Below are 26,988 nucleotides of genomic sequence, written 5' to 3'. Positions count from 1 at the left end.
ACCCAGTGATCTCGCTCCCACTACTAGAGTGCTTGATGCTATTATGAGGAGGACACTGCTTCCGAGGATGGGGTATCATGAGGGCTTGACTTGCATACAGTTGTGGTTACTGAACTCTTTGATGCAGTAGACAGTGTTTGATATTTGGGATCTTCTATTAGAGATGGAGGATACTATTGCAGAGGGGTTCAGGGGGTCAGAGAAAGCTGTCGTATGCTCACTGGATTACATTCTTGATCCACAGGATAGTTACTGTGAGGCTAGCAGAGATGCTAGCAGAGTACAGTGGTGCTACTATAGAGTTCCCTACATACAACACGACTCAGATGATTTGCCATAGTGCAGTAAGGACACCCAGCCAGCCAAGCCGATGTCTAGAGGTGCCAGAGACTGTAGCTCAATAGGATGAGACTATCAGGGGCATAACAACTATAGAGGAGGAGCAACTCGATGCTTAGCAGGAGGGGATGGTCGAGAGCGACCCTCGTGACAGCTCAGATGAGGACTACCGAGACATTCCTCAGATGCCTCCACGTCAACATGACCATGAGGCCGGTAGCTCCAGTTTAGCTCCACCTGCACCGCGGATAGACCCCGCTCTACTTGCCATACTTGAGCGGATAAGGCAGGATCAGGCTCACTGGGCTCAGGAGACCACCACCACTTTTGCACAGTTTCAGACTCGACAGGATGAGTTTCAGTGGCAGCAATAGGCCATACAGCAGCAGTAGCAGGCCATGCATCAACAGTAGCTCCTCATGCAGCAGCAACTCCTTGGATTTATGTAGCATGTAGTGATAGTTATTGGGCTTCCACCGCCACAGCCTTCACCCTAACTTGGTTAGCCTACCACCACTTCTATGACTCTAGCTTTACAGCCTAGTGGGCTTCAGAGTCAGGGACAACCACTAGCACAGTTTGCTTCACCTACAGAGCAGGTGTCCCAGTGGTTTGCTTCGCTAGTGTTAGCCCCACAGTTCACACCTCTTCAGACAAGCTTCACACCGGCTCAGACTTCCTCGCTACTAGTGCTAGATACCTCAGTCTCTAGGAGTCTTGGAGTGACTTTTAGTGAGTTGACAGGGCAGCCTACTCCGCCATATTTGCATGTCCCAGGTCCTTCTATAGTTGCACCTATTACCGGGACTATAGAGATGCTCCCTTCCTCAGTGGCATCATCAGAGCCGACTGCTCTAGTCATACCTGCACAGTCTACAATAGCTCCAGTTGTTGATCCAACCCAGACCGCTTCAGCATTGCTTCTAGCTATAGAGGGTCAGGCTGCTTAGAGCTCTGGTTCAGATGATGATGGCACTCAGTTCCAGCTTGCTCCTCGTACCTCAGCGCCTGACTCATCTGCTACAGCCCCACCGACCGACCCTTAGGTTTTGGTGTTTGACGCCAAAGGGGGAGAGGGATCGAGTATGTTAGTCTTAGGGGGAGCAACATATCAAGGGGGAGCTTAGTTTATCTACCAGATTATCTATTACATTTGGAGTTTTATGTGTGATACACTATTATGTATTCGTGTGTTTACTATTATGCATCAAACTATATTTTTATGATAGTGATATCTACGTGATCGTGATATATGACATCTGTGCTCTCTACTTTGGATTATTTATGTGTCATATCACTTGCGCAATGCTCATTTGCTTTGCTTCCGCATTTTACTCCAATGCAAATGAGCTTTATTACTTGTACTCATTCTTATTTTCATATCTTTTGAGTACAACATGTTGGCTTGGGTCATATAAGCTTGCCTAACTCTATTGTTCTTATTGTCAAAAGCTTATATGAACCAAGTATGAACCAAGCATGTTAAAAACCTCAACTCTTTCACATACTCGAGGTAGTATTGTCATCAATCACCAAAAAGGGGGAGATTGAAAGCATCTAGGCCCCTAGTTGAGTTTCGGTGATTAATGACAATACGTGATTACTATGACTAACGTGTGTTTTGCAGAAGCAATTAAGTTAGGTCATGGTAATAGAGATCGATTGGGCTATTACGGTGGTCATGCCCCTACGATGCAAATCATTTCAGTTTTCAAAGGATGGACGACAAGGTTAAGGATGGACTAGTCCTAAGTGTCGTTTGGTGTTGAAGAGACACTTAGGGTAGTTTAGGACTTTATTTTTCCCTTTGGCCGTACTATTAAGGGGGGTATGAATGGGTAGCTTGACCTAGGTGAGTCTAGTGGGTTAGGTGTGGTGCACACTTACTAAACCTAGCACTAGGTAGCTCCTAAAAAGCCTTAGATCCTTTGGAGCAAACTTCATTCACGTACGTTTGAAAGTTAGAAGTGAATGGAGGGTCAAATACTGACCAGACGCTGGCTTTGGTGTGACTAAACGCTGGCGCAGAGTTCGGTCAGTTCATTTGATCAAGGTAAAGTCATCTGGAAGTGACCGGACGCTGAGAGGTGAAGTGACCGGATGCTGAGGGCCAGCATCCGATCGACTCCAGTAAGGTTCCAGAGAGGGAAAATCATGACCGGACACGTTCAGTCAGTGCTGACCGGACGCTGTCCAGCGTCCGGTCACTATTTGATCATTGGAATTCGGGGTGAACTGACCGGAGCGTCTGGTCAACATGACCAGAGCGTCCGGTCAACCCGCAGAGGCACATAACGGTTTGTTTTTCAGCCCATGTTATAAATACTTCCTCCATTCATGTGTGGGGGTCCTTTTGATCATTTCATCAGCTAAGAAACACCTTTGAGAGTGCCAAGAAGAGCAAGGTCCTAGTGAGATGATTGAGATTTGAGAATCCCAAAGAGAGCCCTCATTAGAGAGATCAAGAGTAGCAAAGTGTGCATCCACCCTTCTCATTAGGCTTATTGTGGTCAAGTGAGAGTTCGTGCTTGTTACTCTTGGTGATCGCCATCACCTAGACGGCTTGGTGGTGATTGGGAGTTTGGTGATCATCCGGCGGAGCTTGTGGATGACCCAACTCAAGTTGTGAGCGGTTATGGGTGATTTACTGCGATGGAGTGTCAAAGAATCAACCTGTAGAGAGCACTTGATCCTTGCGCGGATCAAGGGGGAGCTACACCCTTACGCGGATGCTCCAATGAGGACTAGTGGGGAGTGGCGACTCTCCGATACCTCAGTAAAACATCGCCGCGTTCCTCCTTCTCTCTTTACTTTGAGCATTTACTTTGAGCATTTACTTTGAGCAATTCAATACTTGTCTTTACATTCATAGAATTGCCATGCTAGAGTAGGATTGGAACTTAGGTTGCAAGACTCTTTGTGCGGTAGAACATTAGAAACACTTTCTAGGCACAAGGGGTTAATTGGGCTAACCGTTGGATTTAATTATTGCAAAAAAATTTAGAATTAGCCCAATTCACCCCCCTCTTGGGCATCTTGATCCTTTCAATCCTCATTTCGCGCATTGTGTGGAGAGCCTGGTGCGGTGGAGATTTATTACCGTGGACCCCACAAGAGTAGCCTTTATGTATCCACGGTAGTCTTTCCTGGACAACTGCTGGAGTTAAAATTGCCTCCTTACATGGGAGGGAGTATCTGCTAATTTAGAAAGCTAGAGCTGATCCCACTAGCGGAACCAAGGGGCCCGCACGGGCCATGCCCCCCTCGACGAAATATGACCGACGGTCTATTGAGGGGTATGCTCATGGTAGTAGTTGAATCGGTGGAGGTGCGCGTGACGGGAACTAGATAGTGACACAGAACACAAGAGACAACGATTAGGCAGGTTCAGGCCATTAGCTTGACGTAATACAATACGTCCTTGTGTCTTTGATGGATTGTATTATAAGATGAGATCCAAATGAGGGGGGTCCCTACCCGACTTATATAGCTCGGGTGGTAGGGTTACAGGTCGATTAGATCTATCCCTGATCGGTTACAAGATATCTATTTACAAGGAATACAACATCTTAGCATATCCGATCAGATCATCCTTCTTCATCAAGGATCTTCACGTAACCTTGCGATGTACACCGACCTGTGCCGTGCACCGCATGACGTGATCTGGTGGGCTGGGCCTCCCTTTGCGGCGCGGCCCATGTACAGCCCTGTGGGTATATGGGGTTATACCCCTACAGCTAGTCCCCAAGCGCCTTGTATTCGCTGAGCAACGTCGTCTTGAGTTTGTCCGAGCAGTTCATCGTGTAGCCGATTGACAGTAGCAGGCGTCTGACCAGTTTAAATAGCCTAGCAGTTTAACAAAGCATCTGACCAGTTTAACTGAAAGCCGAGCTGTTGAATCAAGCATCCGACCAATTTAAATGGGTGCCAAGCAGTTAGAATATGCATCTGACCAGTTTAACTAGGGGCCGAGCTCGGATTCACTCGAGGGTAAGGTTTGTCCGAAGGATGTAAGGAGCTCAAGTAAATATTTTTTGAAGCCTTCACCTCAGGTGAAGCGTGCCAACTTAGGTTCTAGGCAGCGAAGTTGAACGCTTAGCGTTTATGACTTAGTCAGCGCGGAGGAACTTAGTCCCTCAACAGCGAAAAGAGAGATGCTTAGCATTCATGACTTAGGCAAAAGATGGCTCTTAGAGCCGATACAGAGAGCTTACGACTTAGTCGTGCAGGAAAGCAAAGGGTCCTAGAAATAAGCACATTCACCGCTCGGGGTCATGCACGTAGGTAGAGGTCATCTTCGTTGCAACCGTATATCAGTTCAGTTTACTAGCCCATTAATCCGTGTTCTCGGGCTTGAATATTAGAAGATATACAAGTATTACTTATTTTTTCATACCTCTAACTAATAAAAAATAACTCAAAATAAATTTTGTGTTTTTTATTTACTTTCTAAGCATAATATATACTTTGTAGTTTATGTACAGTTATCATAAACTTATCAATTTTTTTGCAAGGAATTATCTATATGTTTTCTCACCCATACATGGTTTTCCTTTTTATGGCACCTTTATATATGTTGAATATGTAATTAGTTGGCATAAACTGTGGTGACTTTTGTTGCATCCCAAATCTTATGACATCCACAATTTAAATTATGATTTTTGTTTTTTTTTACCGGTCATCCCCGAAACTATAAAGAGCTTTTTGCTAGGGTCCAAATGACTATGGACTGTTTGATCTTGATAAAAAATATCAAATATTACTTCCTAAAAGTAATAGAAGAAATATAGAATAATAAGAAAATATCTTCCTATTGCATTCAATATCATGTAAGTATCTAACTTTCCTATTTGACTAGTTTGAATAGCTTAAGGAGCACAAAGTTAATCCTGAAAAGGATCACCAATGATTGGTAGTCTAAGGCAACTCTTTTCCACTGTACAAGTCATCATGACAAAATCATACAACTGTTGCTACTTCGCTACTTCTTCTAGCAAGCGGTACTGTATATAAAGAGATGTACAGAAGATGCATACACGTAACGGACGATTGCCACCGCGACGTTCTGAGATTCTTAAATCTCCTGTACCGGCTGGGAGGTGATGGAGGGGGAAGGGAAGAGCGCCGCCGTCAGGGCCAAGGTGGCCGAGCTGCAGAAGGCCGCCGCCGCGCTGGCCGAGGTGGTGGAGGGGTAGACGACAGGTGGACAAGAGGAGGACTAAGGTGATGTTGATGCTGACGCGATTGGCGTCTGCTGGTGCCGCCTAGCGATCCTCGTCATCCACCAACTTGGGCCAAGCCCACACCGTTTATTTTGGCCCTTGTGTGTGTCGTACCTTGTGATCTTCCTCTATATATATATATATATATATATATATATATATATATATATATATATATATATATATATATATGCCTTGTGATCTTCCTATCTCGCTAGTGAAAAATGAGAATGAAATCAAATCCGTTCCTTAGGGTGTTGTTTGCGGCAGCAATCGGGTTCTTGATCGGCGTTTCATTTGCCAGATTTTCAACACCGTTCAGAAATAGCACTTCTAATTATACTGCAGAGGGGACTCATCTGCTGCAGTCAAATGCCACTTCAGATTTAGAGGTACAAACTCTCAACTTGTCAGAAATCAAGTCCACACCAGTGGGACTTGACGAAGATCATGTTTCAACATATGTCACTGCGACTTGGTTCATATACATACCTTGGGGGCATGTTTGACCTTTTTTACATGCCTCTTGTGCCGTAGAAGATTGCTCTGCCGGCAAAACAAAAAGGCGCGGAGCGGCTACCAGCAAACATCGTTGTTCGAGAGTCTGATCTTCACCTGCGCCGGCTCTGGGCACACCCACGTGAGGTCTCTCTCTCTTGATCTTCGTCCGCTCATCCTTCTTTGCTTCCATTTATTTTTCTTATAAGAGCATCTCCAAGAGTACTCAATAATCCTTCCTGATCCACGATTTTTAAAAAGAATGAAACAAATCCATCTCTAACAACTCCTAAATTCAACTCCCAATCTTTTGACACTTGAGAAAAAGCCCCCACTTGCGCATAAAGATACGCGGACTTAAGGTCACGCGTATCTTCTCCCAAACACCCGTATGCTTCGGCCAATCTAAAGGTGGAGGGACGGAGAAAGAATAAAGAGTAGAAAAAGGGTTCCTGATGCAAATATACAAAAGAAAAAGAATATATAAAAGTGGTTAGAATAATTTAGATATAATATAGGATTGCTGATGTAAAATTATTTTCTATATTTTAGGAGTGAATTATTGAGAGATGATCTTATTTATTTCTTCCAATATTTTTTGGTAAGTTGAAAAACTCCATGGATTTACAAAGAAATTCTTGCGAACTCTTGGAGATGCTCTAACTAACTACTGCATTATTAATTAACTTTACTAAATGGACACTACTACAGAAATGATTGTAGCAACACATCTTTTTTTTAGGGCAAATGGTTCCCATCTAGAGCTGCCCCTACAAATCTATTTGTAGGGGCTGCTGGTATTATTAGCCACCCTTATAAATGGCCATATTTGTAGGAGCGGCTCTAGATCTAGCTGCCCCTACAAAGGATTTGTAGAGGCGGCTGGATCTCGAGGTGCTCCTATAAATGGACGCCAAATAGTAAAAATTAGGGATGAAAACGGATCGGATACGGACGGATATCACCGATATTACATTTGTTTTCATATTTCTGTCCGGATAGGGTCAACTATGTCGGATAGGATACGATTGGATATCGACATCATAAATATGCGATTTGAGTATTCGGATACGGATACGGTATCGGATGTTGGATATCCGGACTCGGATACGGACAGATCTCAACCCCTCTAAACGGATTCGGTTTCGAATACGATCGGAAAATATCCGTACCGTTTTCATCCCTGGTAAAAATTAAGCTCTAAAATTTGATTTTTTTCAAAGGACCTCAGATGGAGAATTAACCAAAACGAAAGTTGTAGATCTCGAAAAGTTATAGAACTCTGAAGTTGACATCTTTTTCATTTGAAATTATTTTGTCACAGAAAACTACGTTTGAATTTTTCAAATTTGAAATTTGAATTTTTCAAACGACCATGGGTGAAGAAACAACAAAAAGAAAGTTGTTGATCTCAAAAAGTTATAGAACTGTGTAGTTGACAACATTTTCATTAGAAATCATTTTATCAAGGAAAACTACGTTTGAATTTCTTACATTTGAAATTTGAATTTTTCAAACGACCTCTAATGGAGAACTAGGAACACCAAAAGTTATAGATCTCGAAAAGTTGTACACCTTTGTAGTTCATAATTTTTTATTTGAAATCATCTTGTTGAGGATAATTACGTCTAAATATTCAACATTTCAAATTTAAAATTTTCAAACGACCTCGGATGGAGGAACAACAAAAACAAAAGTTGTAGATCTCAAAATGTTATAAAACTTTGTAGTTTACCACTTTTTCATTTGAATTCGTCTAGAGTCCCAAACACTCATTTTAAAGTCGGTTCAGTATAATATTAAGAGAAACAAAATCTTATTTGGACATGACTGTGTGTGTAGTGCAGTGGTTAGAGGAGAAAACGCGCGAGGTTGAGGTCATGGTTCAAACCCGCTGGACGCAAAGCGTGCGTTTTTCGTGTGAAAAATCGTGTGACTTGGCTGCCCGGTGGAAAAAGGAACGCAAAAGTTTTTAGAAATCCTTACCTTTCGGCTTTTTAAGGGAGGCCATTACAAAAACAAGGTCAAACAGTCGACTCTTTTCTATCAGGATTTTACAATCTGAATATCGAGGAACCACTATTAGAAGAGAGCATAATAAGTAAATGTTGACGCCATCTTTTACTTTTTGGATGGTCGGTGGTGCCATAAACTCGATAACCAGCACCGCGGTGTCAATAAATTCAACTAAATAGAATCCTTAAGCAATCTGATTCGAGCACACACGGGACCCGCAGCAATGAAATTCACGCAAGCAGGAATCATCCGAGCAGAGCGCGGATGTGTGGCTGCCGGATGGATCTCGTGGGATTTAAAAAATTGCTATTTTTTTGCCTAAATTTATGATTTCTGGAAAATGAATTTTGTGGGGACACTCCTAGCCTCCCACCCTCGCTAGAAGCTATGCGGGGGGAGGCTGAGGGTTTCCCACAGCGATTAGGAGGAGCACAAACGATATCCCAAAGAAAGCATGCTGAAATGAATGCGGATTAAATGGCCATTAAATTATTGAATTAACTCTGTCTAAAAAAACAGTGCCCCCGGGTATTTATAAGCCATACGGGGAGGCCGTTGAAATTACACAAGGGTTATCTGACAGCTCGCTACGCTAATACAACGTCCCATACTCTAGCCAACCACTCCAAACCCTAACGGCGCCACCGCCTGCCTTGTGAGCGCCACCGCCTCTCGCCGATGCCACGCTCGGCGAGGGTCATTCTATCCTTCCGCCGAGTTCGGATCCCCCTCGTCAACCGTTACCTTCAACTTGTTCTCTAATGCGGGCACCTGAAAAAGAGGGAGCGGGACTAGAAGCCCTCGACGCGAGGTGTCAGCACGCACACGAAGCATCGGTATGGGCCCAAAAAAGGCCGAGTGCCAGGCGGGGGTCTCCTGCTGGGTCGCCTTCGGCTCATTTTTCAGCCACCCCTACAAATCGTCGGTCACCCCTACAAATAATTGAATTGTAGTGGTGTCTGGGTATGGGCGACAGGGCAAACCACCCCTACAAATGCCTTGTAGCTGCCCCTAAGCTTCTTTATATATCCTTATATATATTAAGCACATGGCCTCATGGAGGGCTGGGTTGGGTTGACACGATTAATTAGTGAGTATATATTTTGTTTGGTGTCAATGCGATGAGCAGGACACCCCCACTCGCAAATACCTTGTGGCGCTGACAGTGGGTTACAGCGAGAGAGTCAATGTCAACGCCCACTACCGGAATCGCAAGCTTTGCCGAGTGCCAAGAACTTTGCCGAGTGTTTTATATCGGGCACTCGGCAAAGGATGTCTTTACCGAGTGCCCAAACTCGAACACTCGACAAAGACACGACCCTCGGCAAAGCTGCTCTTTGTCGAGTGCTCAGCGTCAACACTCGGCAAAGACGTCTTCTTTGCCGAGTGCTCAGAGGTAACCCTCGGCAAAGACTTTCTTTGCCGAGTGTCAACGTCTCACACTCGGCAAATTTTGACCCGCCGTCAAACCAGCCTGCCGCCGTCAGCTCTTTGCCGAGTGTACAAAGACAACACTTGGCAAAGAGGCTCTTTGCCGAGTGTCAAAAGTAGACACTCGGCAAAGTATAATTTTTTTTTGGCTCCTGCACTTCAAAAATTTTCACCTCTCCACACACCACATGTGGTACTCCATGCTTAAGTTTGGTGTATTTTTGAATTTATTTGCTATATTTAACTAATTAAATGCATTTCAAGCAATTTTTTGAATTAAGTTAAATTTGAACTGCAAGTGATTCAAATATTTGGAAAAAATGAGTATAAAATTGATATTCATGTTATTCAACCCAGTTTGAGGCCTTACCTTTAAGATTATAAGGGTTTTCGAACATCTTATTTCAGAAACACGACCCCCCCGAGCGTGTGGTTGAATGGTTTTTAAATTCAATAAAAAGCAAAGGAAGTCCGAAAATCATGAAATTTGATAAGATGTCATGATATCATATGTGGAGGCTGTGGTAAAAAATTGAGAAGGTGTCGCATAAGTTGTCACGTACATTGCTTACAAACCGAAACATCTCCGAAGAAGTTTCATGATTGTTGAGAATGATCTGGTAAGATTTGTAGTGAAAATGACGGTCGAGTTGTGGTTTGACTCCGAAACTTTTTGTATAGCCAATAGACATCAAATATCGTGTCATGTTAAATTTTAGTGATTTTTTGGATCCATTTGATAATTATTAATTTTCAATTGCAATTATATAAATGGAATTTGAGCTATAACTACATGAAATCATGGTCTATTTTTCGCTGAAGCATCAAATTTGCATTGTTGAGTGAATTTGACAAGGTATTTTCAAAGTGTATTGGAACAAATTTGGAAAAAACGGTTAAGGAAAAGGGAAAGGAAATAGAAAAGTTTTTTTTAAAAAAATAACTTTTGCAGAGTGTGCTAGGGTTAGCACTCGGCAAAGTATAGTCTTTGTCGAGTGCCTTATCGGTTTGACTCTCGACAAAGATGTTTAATGTTTTTTTTTAAAAAAATCCCGGCTTTGCCGAGTGCTGGATCGCGGACACTCGGCAAAGGCCTCACCCAAGACTTAACTGGCACGGCCGAGACTCACTCACGCACGCCCCTGCCTCACCGCCCCCCGCCCTCACCCGTCCCCTCGCTCCCTCACCGCCCCTGCTAGCGCCGCCCCCCGCCCTGCCCGTCATCCTCGCGCCGCCCCCGTCACCGCCCCACACGCCACCCCGCCCGCAACGTCGCGCCTGCACGCCGCCCCACGTGCGCCCGCCCGCCCACGCCGGCCACTTCCGCCGGCGGCCCGCCGCCTGGACTCGTCTCGCCCGCACCCGGTGCCCGTCCCCGCGCGCCGACGACGCAGGCTCCCGCGGCTGGCCCCGGCGTCCCGCACCCGGCGCCCTCCCCTGCGCGCCGACGACGCAGGCTCTGGCGCCCGGCCTCCTGCGCCACCTAGGTAATCCCTTGTCATCAATAACCTACATATTGGATATCAATCAGTATTAGGCAAACTTATTTCTGGTTAAAACAAAAAAAAAGAAGAGATGTACAAAATAATATCACCTCTGGAGCAACATAGTTAGGTGTTCCACATGTAGTATGCAGCAATCCATCATTATGCTAGCATTGAATTAGTTAAAGATTATGGTGTAAATTAGTGAAATGCAGTGAAACCAAAAGAAAGAAAGAAAGAAACAGAAAGAAATAAAACACAATAATTTCTGTAGTATCTTGTCTGATAGTACCTTCACTTGGTCTGATAAAGCACTTAACCCGAAATCTGAAATCTTGAAGTTTCCAGCAACATCAAGTAACAGATTCTCTAGCTGCATACGAGAAATATCAACATTTAAGTTTCATACTATTTCCTTGATCATAACTGATGATACAAACAAAGAGCAGAATCAAGGATGAACAATACTGCACCTTCAAGTCTCTGTGGTATACACCCCTACTGTGGCAATAGTCTACAGCATTGATCAACTGCTGAAAGTATCTACGTGCTTCCTCCTCCTTCAATCTTCCACTTGTGGCCTGATTGTGAATTTGGACAGTGAATCACAAACTGTCATGTAGAGAAAAGAAGCAAACGTGCTATATATATAAAGCATGGAATGTTAAATGTCTCTTCATGCAAAGTTTAGGCTGGAAAAGCAGCTAGCAACTAGCATGCTATATAAATTATCATTGATGAGAAAAGAATAAGGTCAAATGACAGAGGAAGCATTGGCAATGATACAACAGTGCTTACAATGATATCATGGAGCTCTCCACCCATAACAAACTCCAGCACAATGTCAATCCTTGTTTTACTTCCCATCACCTGTCATAAAAAAAGGAACAAAAACAATGCAAATAAATGGTTATGAACTGTAGACCTGGATGTGCATCCCATTCCAATGCAAGAAACGTAATACTGAAAAAATAATATATTTTTACATTTAAAGTTTAAGCTTTATTACCTCATACAGGCGAACAACATTGGGATGCTGTACTAACTTCATTGTACAGATTTCCCTCCTAATCTGCCATACAGTTGAGAGGGTGGGATCAGTAATTATCTTTTTTCTCACTAGACATATATAGCAAACAGAAGGGAATTCACTGTAAATAACTTTTTTTGAATCGTGCAGTGAAAATCTATGGAAATAGAATGCAGAGTCTTAACACTTCACCTGTTCAGCTAGTTTGTTCTTGTGAACCTTTGCCTTGTCAAGAATTTTGATAGCAACATGATCCCAGTTCTCCATGTTCTTGGCGATCCGGACCTTTGCAAATGTTCCTTCCCCAATGGTGCGTCCGAGCTCATACGTACTTGCCAACGCGGCGCTTTGCTTTGAGCGAAGCAGCCCTCTTAGCCCTGTACATCCTGCTGCTCTAAAGCCAGTCTTTGCCAGGCGCCTTGAAACTATAGCTAGCTACTTCTCAAAGGCCTGCTGCACCTGAAAGACGAGCAAAGATTGAAATGTGCAGAAAGCATAGTAATTTGGCATTCAGAATTGACAGCCATTTGTCACCAGAGCTAGCGCATGTAGCTAATGTATCTCATAGAAATGGTCTATATATATATATATATATATATATATATATATATATATATATAGCATAGCACCTTTTTTAATCTCCAGGTTGGTTGTTGAATGATGGAGTACATCGATCACACAGTGATGGCCCATGCTGAAACTAATCATGCATATGATTAATATATAATCCAATTTGAGACGACAAAAGATATGTGTGAGGATTATATATATAGGCGCGTGCGTGCTCTTCGGCCGGCTGGCCAGCTTGGAGCTTGTAGTGGCTAGTTAGCTAGCCTAATATATACATGCATACTGAGAAAAGCTAGCTGCCATTAGCATAAATCCTTTTGCGATCACTTGCTTGTTATTTGTGGCGGCCGGCTGCAGTGATGAGTATTAGTATTTTGGCAATGTCCAAATAAAACGTCGTCATCACTTGTTACTTTTGGCTGTGCGTGCAGTGAGTGTGTGTATATATATTACTAGTACCAGTATATTTGGCAACGCAGGAAGCAGATCCCTGCTTTGTTTGCAAACTACAGTATTTGCTTTGTGATTATATATGTTTATATGAATGTGAATCCAATGCATATACATATGTGGTTATCGGCCATCGTGCCGTACGTTTTTTTGCATGTTTTAGAAACCTCACCGTGTAGGGGAGGTTCTGTCAAAATTTTCAATTAATCCCGTATGTTCTTTTTTTGCAGAGAAGAGCCCGTTGGAGCCGAGCCGGAGTACCTCGGCGACCCCGATCGTATTCCTCGCCACTGCGGGTCTGCCTGCACCGCGTTGCCTCGCCACTGCACCAACCCGCCACGGCCCCGCTAGCCTAACTCCACCGCCACCCAAGGTATAACCCCTCTTTCCGTATCTTGTTCGTAGATCACATAACCAAGTTAGGTGTCTCCCATTCGAAAGGGATACGGTTGGAAGTATGCAGATCTTTGCATGTCTATAACCGTATGTGTTTTGAATTGTCCACATTTTTTGGACAGCCTGAGGATGCGTAGATGGGGTTAGTTTTCATGGTCTACTCCGATCCGAGACAGAGTTTCTACATCATCTCCCTGTTTTTCTCCAGATACACAATCTCCCTGCCGGGACGTGTATTTGGAGAAGAGCGTGGAGGTGCTGCCGAAATTCTGTCTCGGATAGGAGTAGAGCATGGAAACTAACCTCATCTACGCATCCTCGGGTGGGATTATGACCTATCTTCACCTATTAGATAGTAGGATCCTCATGTAGATGCAATGGATTCTTATATTACTCGCGTATGTGGTAAAAGATGGATGACCGTGAGTGGATGTACACTGGCCGAAGGGGTTATGGAGACTGGACTGATGAATGGATGAAGAAGACCAATGCTTTCTTGGAAGCAGCATTTCGGGAGGCTAAAGAAACGGATAAAGTTTGGTGTCCCTGCAGCGAGTGTGAGAACAGGCGTAAACAAACAAAGGTGGACATGGGTAAACATCTTGGCAAGTATGGATTTATGGCAGACTATACCCGGTGGACCCTCCATGGTGAAGGATGTAGGATAGACGAGGTCATGAGACAACGCATCGAGGATCTTGATGCTGATGGCGGGGTAGGAGACATGTTAGGTGACTATCATGAAGCACACTTCGGTGAAGGACGTAGGGATGAGGAGCCAGATGCAACCGCAAAGGCGTATTACAACATGTTGTCTGCGGCACAGAAACCCCTTCACAGCCAGACAAAGGTCTCTCAACTAGATGCCATTGGACGCCTTATGGCTTTCAAGTCCCAGTGCCACCTGAGTCGAGACGCCTTCGATGCTATGCTGACAGTTTTTGGCACTTTGCTTCCGGAAGGTCACATTCTGCCAAGGAACATGTATGAGTCGCGGAGACTCCTCCGTGTACTTAAGATGCCATATGAGCAGATACATGCTTGTCCAAAGGGATGCATCTTATTTAGGAATGAACACGCGGAAGCTAAGCACTGTCCAAAGTGTAAATCCTCTAGGTTCCTTGAGGTAGACTATGGTGATGGTCTCAAGAGGCAGCTTGACATCCCCGTGAAAATCCTACGGTACCTTCCGTTCGTATCGAGGATCCAATGGCTATACATGACCGAGGAGTTCAAATGCAAGGTACGTTCTAATTTAGCTCGTACTTAGTTTGACATTACAAGTTGCTCGTACGTGCGAATGATATAATGAACTATATCCCGCTTGAGCTTGTAGGGCCAAACCGATGCATCTATGAGCGCCGAGTTGAGTCAGGTTGCCGGTGGCTGTGCCTTTAGGGTCATGTCATTTACTGGTTATGACGTGAATGGATATCGTTTTCACACAACAAGACACGAGCAGAGTCGGCCCAATCGAAGAACCACAAATACCGGAGTTTTCACGCCCGCCCTTGATGGGCTCGATTATTATGGAAGAGTTGAAGAAATATACGAACTCATGTTTCATGGCCGCAAACCTCTTAATCCTGTCATATTTAAATGCCATTGGTTTGATCCTAAAAAAATAAGACGGACCCCTAATCTTGGGCTAGTCGAAATTCGACAGGATTCCAAGTACCCAGGAGACGATGTCTATATCGTGGCTCAACAGGCCACACAAGTTTATTATCTCCCATGGGCGTGCAAAGACGACCCGCATCTTAAGGGTTGGGATGTTGTGAACAAGGTATCGCCACACAGTAAACTACCTGTCCCAAACAATGAAGATTACAACTTTGACCCAAACACATATGACGGAGAGTTCTTTCAAGAAGAGGGGCTACAAGGGAGCTTTGTGATAGACATAACCGATCTGGTCATAATGGAAGTAGACAATGAAAGGGTTGATGATGAGGACGATGGAGATGAGGTTCAAAATGTAAAGGACTTAGAATTACTTCGGCGATTAGAATTAGGCAATGACAGTGATGACAACATTGCTCCTCCGGATGGTCATGATATCAACATGGAAGTAGACATGCATGATAGTGATGATGAGACTTATGATCCAGCTAATACCGATCATGATGATTATTTCTAAGACAAGTAATATTATGTTACCTTCTAATTATGTTTTGTTCATTTTGCACTACGTCTTATTTATTTTACATCTCTTTCTAATTATGTTTTATTCATTTTGTATCTCTTTGTAATTGCAGGTGATTGAACAAAGATGCCAGGCGGCGGGGGTCTCTTAAGGGGTTTAAGGAATGTAAAGTCGAAATACAAGAGGGTGGAGGAGGTAGCTCCTCCGCCACCGCCAAGGAAACGCAGGGGTCGTCAGGCTCCTCCGCCATAGAGGTAGGAGGAGGTGGAGGAGTCTGAGGAGGAGGAGGTGCCCGAGGAGCACGAGGAGGCGGTGGAGGACGAGGAGGAGGTGGTGCCCGAGGAGCACGAGGAGGCGGTGGAGGACGAGGAGGAGGTGGAGGAGGAGGACGACGACGAGGAGGACGAGGCTGAGGAGGCAGCGGGGGGTTCCTCTTCCTATGGTGCGGCGGCAGGGGGCTCCTCTTCCTCTGGCACGGCTAAACTCTATCAGCGAGGTCCCTCGCAACTCCCGAAGCGACCGATACCTCTTGAGAGACGCCCGATGGTTCGACCCAGTGGTTCAAAGTAAGTAACTTTAGATGCTGTCACTATTTTCTCATTTGTTATGTTGAAACTAATAATTTTTCTTGATCACTTGGGCAGGGGTTTCGTGATTGTGGGTGCAGGTGGTCATGGACGCCATCCCAATGGCGTTCTTGGTCTTTTGTGCAAGACACACTTCCCTGGCTTTGTTGACTTTGCCGGAGTGCGGCAGTCGGCCTGGACGTTTGCCCACTACGCCGTCTGCGCAGATGCATATGATCGGGATGGCAGGATCTACGGCCACAAGACAGAGCGGGTGATTACGGAGCTGTGGGTAAGTCTTCGTCTCACTACACTGCTCAATTCATCGAATTCATTAGACATTCTTCAAATAATGATAGGATACATTGCGTCTACATACAGGATTTCTTTAGATGCGAGCCAGGATGGGAGGTGGCAGCGATGGCGGCGGCTAACAAAGCTTGTCACAAACTCGTGGGTGACATGCACTACGAGGCGCGCCTCCAGGCCGTCGTGACATACAACGCGACCTTCGAGTTTAGGAAGGTCACGAAAAAAGAGGCAAGAAAGGAGACGCTTACCAAGGAACAATACATGAAGGTAAATATATAAGATTAATACTGATTTTTTCTAAGATTAAATAAGCTTAATTTGATCTACATATACTTGATGTCGTGTAGGTGGTTCCGTGGTGGTGCACTAGGCACGAAGACTGCTGGGAGGCAATGGTGGACAAGTGGTGCAGCCCTGAGTGGTGGGAGACGCACAACGCTTGCCGGGAGCGGCGTTTGATGATGCCTGGTGCACCACACCATCAAGGCAACCTTTGCCTCCCGGCCTACGCAGCTAAATGGGTATGCTGAATCCATTTCTTTATTCTAAAGCTCAACTATGCAAATTTCTAATCATCCTGTTGTTTCTTTCGCAGTCGGCGTCACATGGTGGCGCGCCTGTCTCCCAGTTCGAGGCGTGGGCAATGGCCCACAAGGGCAAGGCGACGTCCGACGTCCACTACAACCCGGAGGACCCGCCCGAGGCGTACAGCAACTCGTCCATCCACACCCGCCTCACTGAGTACACAGCGATGGCAAGGGAGGTCCATGGGCCAGAGTACGATCCCACCTCCGAGGACCTTGATGGAGAAGTCGTCATGAGGTTGGGAGGAGGGAAGAAGCACGGGCGGTACTGGATTGGCGACGGCGCAATCGACCCGACCCGTACTAGGTCTCTCTCCCAAATTCGAGCAAGGAGCACGAGCTCGAGCCCGGCCATATGCACACGGCCGGACTGTACACAGCACACGTTGCAGGCACTCAAGGTTATTTTTGTTTTATTCGACGTTCATTGATTTTTACATACCTTTGCTTTGCGTTGTATCATTGGGGTGAAATATTGTAGGCCGAGGTGGCGGAAGAGAGGAGGCGACGGGAGGAGGCTGAGGCGAGGGCTGAGGAGGATCGACGGAGGATGGAGCAGATGTTTCGGTATATTCAAGGTCTTGGAGCTCACTCAGGCTATGTTCCGCCACCAATGATATTCACTCCACCAAATGATCCTGCTGTCACTCCTGTGAGTTTCTCTACCTTAAATCTAAATGTGAATGTGGATATGGATATATGAATGTGAATCCAAATGATATGTTGAGACAAATGCACCATGATATGTGAATGCGGCTTTTGCGAGGGTAGTTGTCTTTCCTTTCACAAAGCAGAAATGCTCTGGGAAAGTGTGCATTGGCACTCTACTATTCCAAAGGTCCAACAGCTTTAGGATGTCTCTGCCAGTTTTTATTCGCTGTCCGTATTCAAATAAACATGTCACATTTGTGTCTTTTTTAAATTTTAGCCCACGTTGGAGCATATGGGGTCAGCGACTAACATACATAGAGGGTTTGGTGCTGCCATGAAACACAGCTTTTTCTGGACTTTGACTGAACTTAAATAGAAGATCCGAGACTCAAGAGTCAAGCAAACTAATTAACACCACCACTTAAATAGAAGATCCGAGACTCGTCGCCATTGCCGGTGGCCGCAACCCACCGGCCTCCCCTCTCCACCTCCCACCTCATCCTCTCCCACAGCACCATGTCAAGCCCCAAACCTCCAACAGTGGTTCTCGCCGCCGTCGCTGGTCGGAACCACATCGCCCCATCATCCGCCTGGGGCGCGCCTGCTTGTACCGGGCTGGTGCCGCCCAGCATCGCCATTTGTTTACTCCAAATCCACTCAGTAGCTACCAGCATCCAACGCTGTAGTAGTAGTAGTAGTACTGTGTTTGTGTGTGTCTGAAGTCTGTTTGGACTCTGACCGGAACAGTGGGCAGCAAGCAAGTGCTGTACTCTACGACGTGCGCTTGCTTGCTTTTGTCTGTCCTCCTGCACCAGCAGCAGCAGTCCAGCAGTATATCATCAGCATGGCATCCATCTCCCGTTGGTGTCAGTCAGTGAGATACGCGTGCATGCATCCATCATCCATGATCCATGCATCACTGTAACAGGTCTGCAGGTGACCTGTTTAGTCATCTGTGCTACTGCAGATCAGATAACTAGGGACAATATAAAGTTCATGGGCGTTTGGAGAAATGTTCACATGCATGTGTATGTGTAATAGAAAATATGGGTACCAAAATAAGGGCATATGTGTGTCAGTACAAAGAAAAATTATGATAAAAAGATTGCTCTCCCAATATTTATCTTGAGAACAGAGTTGCATCCATCCTTTGATTTTTTTTTTTTTTTGCCATTGTTTTCAATCGAGAAAGAAGCTAGACTAGTAACTTTTACTACAATCTGTGATCGATATTCATTTTCTTCTGGTCCAAAAGAAAATAATTTGAAATAAAGTAGAGATCACAGATGGTGCATCAGAAAATAAATATATTCACATTGACAGTGCTGATTGATTCTACATTGCTGAGCTGACATGGATTGCATAACCCACCAAATATAAAAGATGATAAACAAAGTTGAGTAAGGTAAGCTTGCTAGCTCCACCAATCAAATAAGATCAAATCAAATTATATTACGTATGTGCGCAGAAATAATGCGGATAAGAACCTCCATGCAGCTGCTATGTAGGAGTAGGAGCCAATTAATTATCGGAAATGCTATGTGCCGGACGTCCGACGGATCACACAAAATGCTAAGAGCCTCTTTTGTGCAGGGGCAATCGGCGGCGTCGAATGATGTTCATGGCACACCTCCAGCTCAGGGCACACCTCCGTCGCAATGGGACCGGTGGAGTGGCCGTGAACAATAGAGGTAGATGGACTTGTGATTGTGATGCTTATTTGTGAATGGTGGCACTTGTGGCGGCACTTGGATGATATTTGTGGACTATGTGATACTTGTGGACAACTTGTGATGATATTTGTGGACTATGTGATACTTATGGACAACTTGTGATGATATTTGTCATGGTTATGGATTATATGTGATGGCTGTGTGATATATGTGATTGTTGTGTGATATGTGATATATATGTGATGGTTGTGTGATATATGTATGTGTGGATGCAATAAACAAAAAAATGCAAAAAAAAAGCAAATTTCCCAGCTATGCCGAGTGCAATGACCAAGACACTCGGCAAAGCTGGGAGGCTTTGCCGAGTGCTATGGCCATTGCACTCGGCAAAGGCAGGGAGGCTTTGCCGAGTGTCACAAGTAAGGCACTCGATAAAGCCTCCCTGCCTTTGCCGAGTGTCACAAGTAAGGCACTCGGCAAAGCCTCCCTTCCTTTGCCGAGTGTCACAAGTAAGACACTCGGCAAAGCCTCCCTGCCTTTGCCGAGTGTCACCAGTAAGGCACTCGGCAAATCCTCCCTTCCTTTGCCGAGTGTCACAAGGAAGACACTCGGCAAAGCCTCCCTGCCTTTGCCGAGTGTGACACTCGGCAAAGAGGGCGGGCTTTGCCGAGTGCCCCCCGTGAGGCGCTCGGCAAAGCGACCGTCGCCGTCAATTGGCGCCGTAAGGCAACTTTTCTTTGCCGAGTGTTTTGCTGACACTCGGCAAAGCCTTTGCCGAGTGCCCGACAAAAGACACTCGGCAAAGAGGCTTTTGCCGTCACCGGATTTGCCGAGTGATCTTTGTCGAGAGTTACACTCGGCAAAGACTTTGCCGAGTGTATATGGGGATTTGCCGAGTGTCACAGGCACTCGGCAAAGACCTGAGTCCGGTAGTGGCCACAGTTCACAAGGTAACACTGTAAGCAATTATACGTTACTTGGCTGATTGTTTCCATCCTTGTTTCTGATGGTTTGCTGTAAACTGAATGAACACCGATGGATCGAGCAGTTGATGCTGTTCCACTACGATGGTCGGACGACAGAGTGGGACAAGTTCGAGTGGTCCAAGCAAGCCATTCATGTCAGCGCCAGGAAGCAGGCCAAATGGTGAGCAGCAACAGCTAGCAACAAACATCCAGTTCCTTCTTCCTTTGGTGGTGTGGGGTGCATCATCATGCACTGAAAATGCATGCATGTAGGTGGTATGCCAAGAGGTTCATGCACCCCAGCATCGTGGCGCCATACGACTACATCTTCCTGTGGGACCAGGACCTTGGGGTTGAGACCTTCGACGCGGAGGAGTACATCAAGATTGTGAAGAAGCACGGGCGGCTGGAGATTTCGCAGCCGGGCCTGGACATCACCAGGGGGGTCAAGAACTACCATATCATCGTTAGAAGGAACGACACCGAGATACACACGTAAGTACTGTATTAACTAATAATAACTATACTTACGTTTTTTACGTTAGTCCATTATATTCTCATTTTCCACATTTTGTTTTAATTAATTTGTGGAATGAAATCGGTTCATCCATCATCATCTTATTCATCACAAGCTAAAAATAGTATTAGAGTAAAGTCCACTGGCGGTCCTCGAACTTGTTCAGCTGTGTCATCCCGGTCCCTAAACTCGCGAATCGACCGTATAGGTCCATCTGTGTCATCCTGGTCCATAAACTTGCAAATCGCTCATTTAGGTCATCAAACTTGTTCGACTGTATCATCTAAGTCCCTAAATATGCAAATCACCCGTTTAGGTCCTCAAACTTGACCACTTGTAGCTCCTCGGCCCTGCCGCCTCCAAGGTGCATCGGCCTCACCGCCATGCATCCTACCCATCATGGGCAGTGAGGATCTGCTAGCCTTGGTAGAGGCACAAAGCAGACAAGGGAGGGTTCAAAGGGAGAGGAAAGGTGGTTGTTTCATTGGGAGAGGGAGTGGCGGTGTCGACGAAATACGTCCGGCAGTCTACCGAGGGGTATGCCCATGGTGGTAGATGAATTGGTGGAGGTGCGTGTCAGGGAACCGGATGATGACACAGAATGCAAGAGACAATGATTAGACAGGTTCATGCCACCGACTTGGCGTAATACCCTACGTCCTGTGTCTTTCGGTGGGTTGTATTGCGTATGATCAGATGAAAACGAGGGGGTCCCTACCCGCCTTATATAACCTGGGGGTAGGATTACATATCGGTTGTTGTTATTCTGATTGGTTTTACAAGATTGGAAGTTACAGATATTACAGGATCTAGCATATCCGAACAGATCATCTTTGATCTCCAAAGATCAGCATACAGTCTTGTGAGGCACGCCGACCTGTGTTGTGCTCTACGCGGCGTTGTCTTGCGGGCTGGGCCTCCCCTGGCGGCTCGGCCCATGTACAGCCCTGTGGATATCAGGGGTCATATCCCCACAGATAGTCCCCGAGCGCCTTGTATCCACTAAGCAACACCGTCTTGAGCTTATCCGAGCTGTCCAACTTGCTGCTGATCATCAGGTGCAGGCTTTTGACCAGTTTAACTGGGAGCCGAGCTGTTGAAGCAAGCGTCCGAGCTATTGAACAAGCGTCCGAGCTGTTGAGGCAAATGTCCGACCAGTTGGACTAGTCGATGAAAACCGGACTCACTCGAAGTTGAGGTTTGTCAGAAGGATGTAAGGGGCTCAAGTAAAAAAAAATTTAAGTCTCCATCTTAGATGAAGTGTGCCCACTTAGGTTCTGGGCAGCGAAGTTGGATGCTTAGCGTCATTGACTTAGTTAGCACTGAGGAACTTAGTCCCACATGAGCGAAGAGAGATGCTTAGCATCGATGCCTTAGGCAAAATTGACTCTTAGAGCCAAAACAGGGAGATTGGACGATTATAGTCTATGACTTAGTCGCTTTGTAGAAGACCAAGTTCAGAAATACGCACATTCACCGCTAGGTGAAGTGTGCCCATTTAGTCCCTGAGCCTGACAGTAGGTGAAGTAGTCACGTGGTGTCAGTGTCCAAAGTAGTAGTCTTCAGGTGTGAGCCCAATCCCTAGCTTAACAGGAAACTAGTCCCTAGCTTAGCTGAGAGAAGCAGCGTAGAAATAAGTACAGTCATCGCTAGAAGATGTGTACACACGTAGTCCCCGAGTCTGCTGGAAGATTACGAACATAACTTGTAGCAGGGGCAGAGAAAATAAGCCTGAAAGCTTGCCAAAAGCGGAGAGATGTGCTTAGCACTGGATTGCTGCGATAGATGTACTTATCAAGGCCCCTGACATGCCGCCCAGGATCAGCACCCTGATCCAGACAGCATGGAACATCTTGATAGCACACATAACATGCAGCATCGGCAAAACATAGTAAGCCAGTAGGCGAATCGACAGACGAGACGTAGCAAAATCCGACCACCAAGGGAGTCCCTAGCTTAGCTGGCGACTCTTGCACGAAGAATCCGAATGCCAAGGAGTCCCTAGCTTAGCTGATGATGCTTGCACAAAGAATCCGAACACCGAGGAGTCCCCAGCTTAGCTGACGACGCTTACACGAAGAGTCCGAACACCGAGGAGTCCCCAGCTTAGCTGGCGACGCTTGCACGAAGAGTCCGAACGCCGAGGAGTCCTCAGCTTAGCTGGTGAGCCTGAGCGTAGCTGATGATGACGCCCAAGCAACTGGTCAGCGGTGAAGTGAGCGCCGAGCAGGAGCGAGCGCCGAACAGTCTAACCAGTTGATTGGCGGTGAAGTCCGTCTGCTAGGTGGTCCGACCACCTGGATGATGATCCTCATGTCCTTCCCGACTGATCCAGCCCCCGAGCGTAAAAATGAGCTCGGCAACCGAACCGGGTACCCGAAATAAAAATATGGAGAACAGGTAGTACATGATGTAAAAATAAAGTATATGAAGCCCAGAGAAAAATCAGCAGTGATGAAATAACATTTGCAGCTCGCCAATCAGTTGGTGTAAACACTAATTGTTCTTTTGAAGATGTGTTTATATTTAATATAAACCATCCGACCACTGAGTCTCAAGCCCTAGCTAGCCCGTTAACCATGACGCGGAGCATGGAGCTCGTGTGCATGTAGGAAGAACAAAGCGTCGCTAAGAAGCCGCTGTCGACCACCTATAACGCAGATGGTAGACACTCGTGCACGTATAGGGAGAAGCTGGAGATATATCTTATGATATATTTTTCTGTTATTGATCTCAACGGAGTCCATGGACTTAGAGCTTGAACGATCCGGCCGGCCGGGTCACGCTGCTGAATGCCTACTCCGACTGCGGCAAATCGTCTGGAGGCGTTGAGTCCTTTCGTTGACTGGCACTCGTGCACGAGACGAGTCCAGAGTTAGATCGATTTTGTCTGCGCCGTTTGTGCAGCCACATGTCTTGCGTATGGTCGATCGACGTAAGCCTGAGATCGATTGGATCTTCGGCGGAATCAACGTAACGCCCGATGCCAGGCTTGCGGAAGTAGAGCCCCGTGTAGGAGCTACGACAGTAGACTCGATCGTTGGTGGAGATCTTGAGCACGATCCAGATCGTGAATGTGGTGAAGTTCCTATGCAGCGTCTCGAGATCGGACAATGCGACGAGCCTGCTGTTGTTTGAGCACCTCCTTAACGGCAGCCTGTACGAGTGGTTGGATGCACGGGCCGTCGCCGAGAACGTGTAGATGATCTTGAGGTACGCCATCTGGTTTGTCATGGGATCAGCACGTACCCCCCTACCTGGCGTGCCACCGTCGATGAAATACGTCCGGCAGTCTACCGAGGGATATGCCCACAGTAGTAGATGAATCGGTGGAGGTGCGTGTGAGGGAACCGGATGGTGACATAGAACGCAAGAGACAGCGATTAGACGGGTTCAGGCCACCGACTTGGCGTAATACCCTACGTCATGTGTCTTTCGGTGGGTTGTATTACGTATGATCAGATGAAAACGAGCGCCTTATATAGTCCGGGGTAGGGTTACAGATCGGTTGTTTCTATCCTGGTCGGTTTTACAAGATAGAAAGTTACAGATATTACGGGATCTAGCATATCCGAACAGATCATCCTGATCGCCAAAGATCTTCACACAGTCTTGTGAGGCACGCCGACCTATGCCATGCTCCGTGCGGCGTTGTCTTGCGGGCTGGGCCTCCCCTGGCGGCTCAGCCGATGTATAGCCCTGTGGGTATCAGGGGTCATACCCCCACAAACGGCCTGTGTGGGAGGTAGAAGATGTGGTGGTTGTGTCATGTGGTAGAAATGTTAGCATCCTCTACTATGACTTAGGGTTTGGGTCTAAGAGATAAATTGGCCGGATGTTGACTTAGCTTAGTAATAGAGGCGAGCCTATTAAGAGGCCCGTCTTTGAAAATATGATTTATTTTCATAGATAGACCCCTTAAGTGGTCCATGTTTGTTAATTGATATTTAGAGGCAGCGGATTTTTAGGTGTCTTCGTAAATCAGCTAGTCGCCTCTGAAAATAGTAAGGTATTTTTGGAGACTCAAAGGTTGTTTGTTCGCCTCTGTTAATAAAATGAGTTGCCTCCTAAAATTGTTTTTGTAGTAGTGATTCAAAAAAGCGGCCATAAACTTATTACGTGGCCACTTGAGTCACTACTCTTAGCCATACACCCCAAGAGATAGCATGCTTGGATCATAAGAGGATCGCCCGGGGATTGAATTGTAGCAAAGTCAGGGAAAACTAGCCTAGCTTGTCTTCGAACCTGGCTAGTTCTAGCCGGTTTCGGTAGACTCACCATAATATGACTAAAAAATTCTCCAGTGAACAAGCCTATTGGGGAGGCAGACCTAGGGTTTTTTTACAGCGGACCTACGATTATTCTAGGGTAGGCAAGCCACCTAGCAACAAACATCGTCAGATGCTTCTAGAATGGCAGATATGAGATTTGAAAAGATAGGGTTTGGAGAATGTAAAATACTAGATTGACTATATATTTGATGGATCAGATACCCTCAATTGGCTATGGTCCTTTATATTTTTATTTTGGACGAGGGTGAGCTTATCCTGTTGGGGGTGGTGGTGCCAAAATTATTATAAATTAAAATCCATGCGAAATACAAAATTCAATTTGATTTTGGGCTGACAACCGTATTGTCCGGTTTTGGAAACCAACGTAGTTAGTTTCCACGATTCTGGATCTTTCCAAGGCTATAATTCTCTCATCCAGACTATACATCTCGATCGTCTCCATGGGAAAAACGTAACTGTAAAGTCTAATTTACAGTTTGTTATAAAACTGGCCGGCAAGGCTGATTTTTTTGGAACAACTACCCCATTTTGATTGCCGAGTCTTACAATCTACTTTGCTTTAATGTCGGACAACATGTTAATAATAGTAACTAATACTGTATGTTCTGACAATCTACTTTGTTTTAATTCTCAATCCACTGAATTAAGGCTCGTTTGGTTTGGCTTTTCGAAAGTGATCCTGCTGCGCTAAAAATCAAAACGCCAACTAAAAGGGTAGAATTTGAATGTGCTTTCTCAAAAATACCACGCCAACTAGAAGGGTGGAACCTAAAGCTATTTTTTTTTAGAAGTACCTGTTTTCGTGTAGTACTATTTTCGGAGCACCTTGATCCAAATTTTGGTTTTCTGTTTTTCTAAATGGATGGAAATAGAGATGTTTCACACCTGTTTTAAAGGTGTAGGTTTTGTAATTATTTCAACCAAACATTCTACTGCTCTTTGATAGCACATACCTCACATTAGCCTTTTTTCCCGGCTCACGGTTGAACCAAAACCCGGCCAATGGAACGGCCACATATATATGTTTACACAGGTCGACGTCTGCCGGGAAGTGCAGTACCAACGTGCACCGGTGGCCGTGCAGCGGGTTCGTGGAGGTGATGGCTCCCGTCTTCACCAGAGAGGCCTGGACTTGCGTCTGGCACATGATCCAGAACGACCTGGTTCACGGCTGGGGTCTCGACTGGAACTTCTGGAGATGCGTCGACGTAAGAACTCATCAATAAATGATATATGCTAGTAGAATAATACATGTACAAGTGCTGTTGTTGGCTCGTCGCTGTTCAGCTGCGTATATGTAGAGGACGTTACTCTCGCCACCACAGAAAATGCTATTACTAATATTCGCGCGCTTATACATATAATAAAGTAAAAATGGGTTACCATATACCTGTTATTACGTTTTGTGTGTCTGCAGGAGCCTGAGCAGCAGATCGGTGTGGTGGACGCGCAGTACGTGGCGCATCACAAGGGGTTTACGCTCGGGAACAAGGGCAGCGACACCGTGGATGGAAGCCGCCGCAAGGTCAGGCTCCGGGCGTCGGCTGAGTTTGGCATGTTGAAAGTCAGATTGTACAACGCGGACAGGGCCCAGGCAGCGGCTCTTCTAGCACAATCGAATGCAGCGCCACCGTCATAGATCACTAGCTCTAGCTGTGAACATCACATGCTAGGCAGTATATATCATCTACGGTGTAGAGCAAACTTCATCACATTGCCTATGATTGTTAATTTGTTATGTCTTGGATTCTTATAAAGGTTTGATATATATGACCACACACCCATTGTTGCCCACGCTGGGCCTTAATTAGTTTACACTACTGTGACTCTGGTGAGGAATTTATTT

At 45.7% G+C, this 26,988-nt stretch overlaps 1 protein-coding gene and 1 pseudogene across 1 annotated transcript; one reads left to right on the top strand and one right to left on the bottom strand.

The window, feature by feature from the left end:
- Positions 1–5,441: 5,441 nt before the first annotated feature.
- On the top strand, positions 5,442–26,781 carry LOC136488892 (uncharacterized). Its single transcript, XM_066485670.1, has 9 exons — positions 5,442–5,530; positions 5,866–5,953; positions 6,099–6,206; positions 9,205–9,300; positions 20,414–20,514; positions 20,607–20,828; positions 25,386–25,412; positions 26,200–26,350; positions 26,560–26,781. The coding sequence occupies exons 1-9, from the start codon at positions 5,442–5,444 to the stop codon at positions 26,779–26,781; spliced, it is 1,104 nt and encodes a 367-aa protein (XP_066341767.1).
- Positions 18,251–18,370, bottom strand: LOC136490443 (small nucleolar RNA Z206; annotated as a pseudogene).
- Positions 26,782–26,988: the final 207 nt, after the last annotated feature.

This window comes from Miscanthus floridulus, chromosome 10 (genome assembly GCF_019320115.1).
Source record: "Miscanthus floridulus cultivar M001 chromosome 10, ASM1932011v1, whole genome shotgun sequence".
Taxonomy (NCBI): Eukaryota; Viridiplantae; Streptophyta; class Magnoliopsida; order Poales; family Poaceae; genus Miscanthus; species Miscanthus floridulus.
Note: the sequence above shows the minus strand (reverse complement) of the source record. Positions and strands in the feature narration are given on the sequence as shown.

What these genes read in the sequence shown, in the direction of transcription:
- LOC136488892 (XM_066485670.1), top strand. Translation starts at nt 5,442, where the DNA reads ATGGAGGGGGAAGGGAAGAGCGCCGCCGTCAGGGCCAAGGTGGCCGAG. An exon ending in TCTGGGCACACCCACGTGAG is followed by an intron (nt 6,207 to 9,204) that starts GTCTCTCTCTCT and finishes TGCGATGAGCAG; the next exon opens with GACACCCCCACTCGCAAATA. An exon ending in GCCAGGAAGCAGGCCAAATG is followed by an intron (nt 20,515 to 20,606) that starts GTGAGCAGCAAC and finishes GCATGCATGTAG; the next exon opens with GTGGTATGCCAAGAGGTTCA.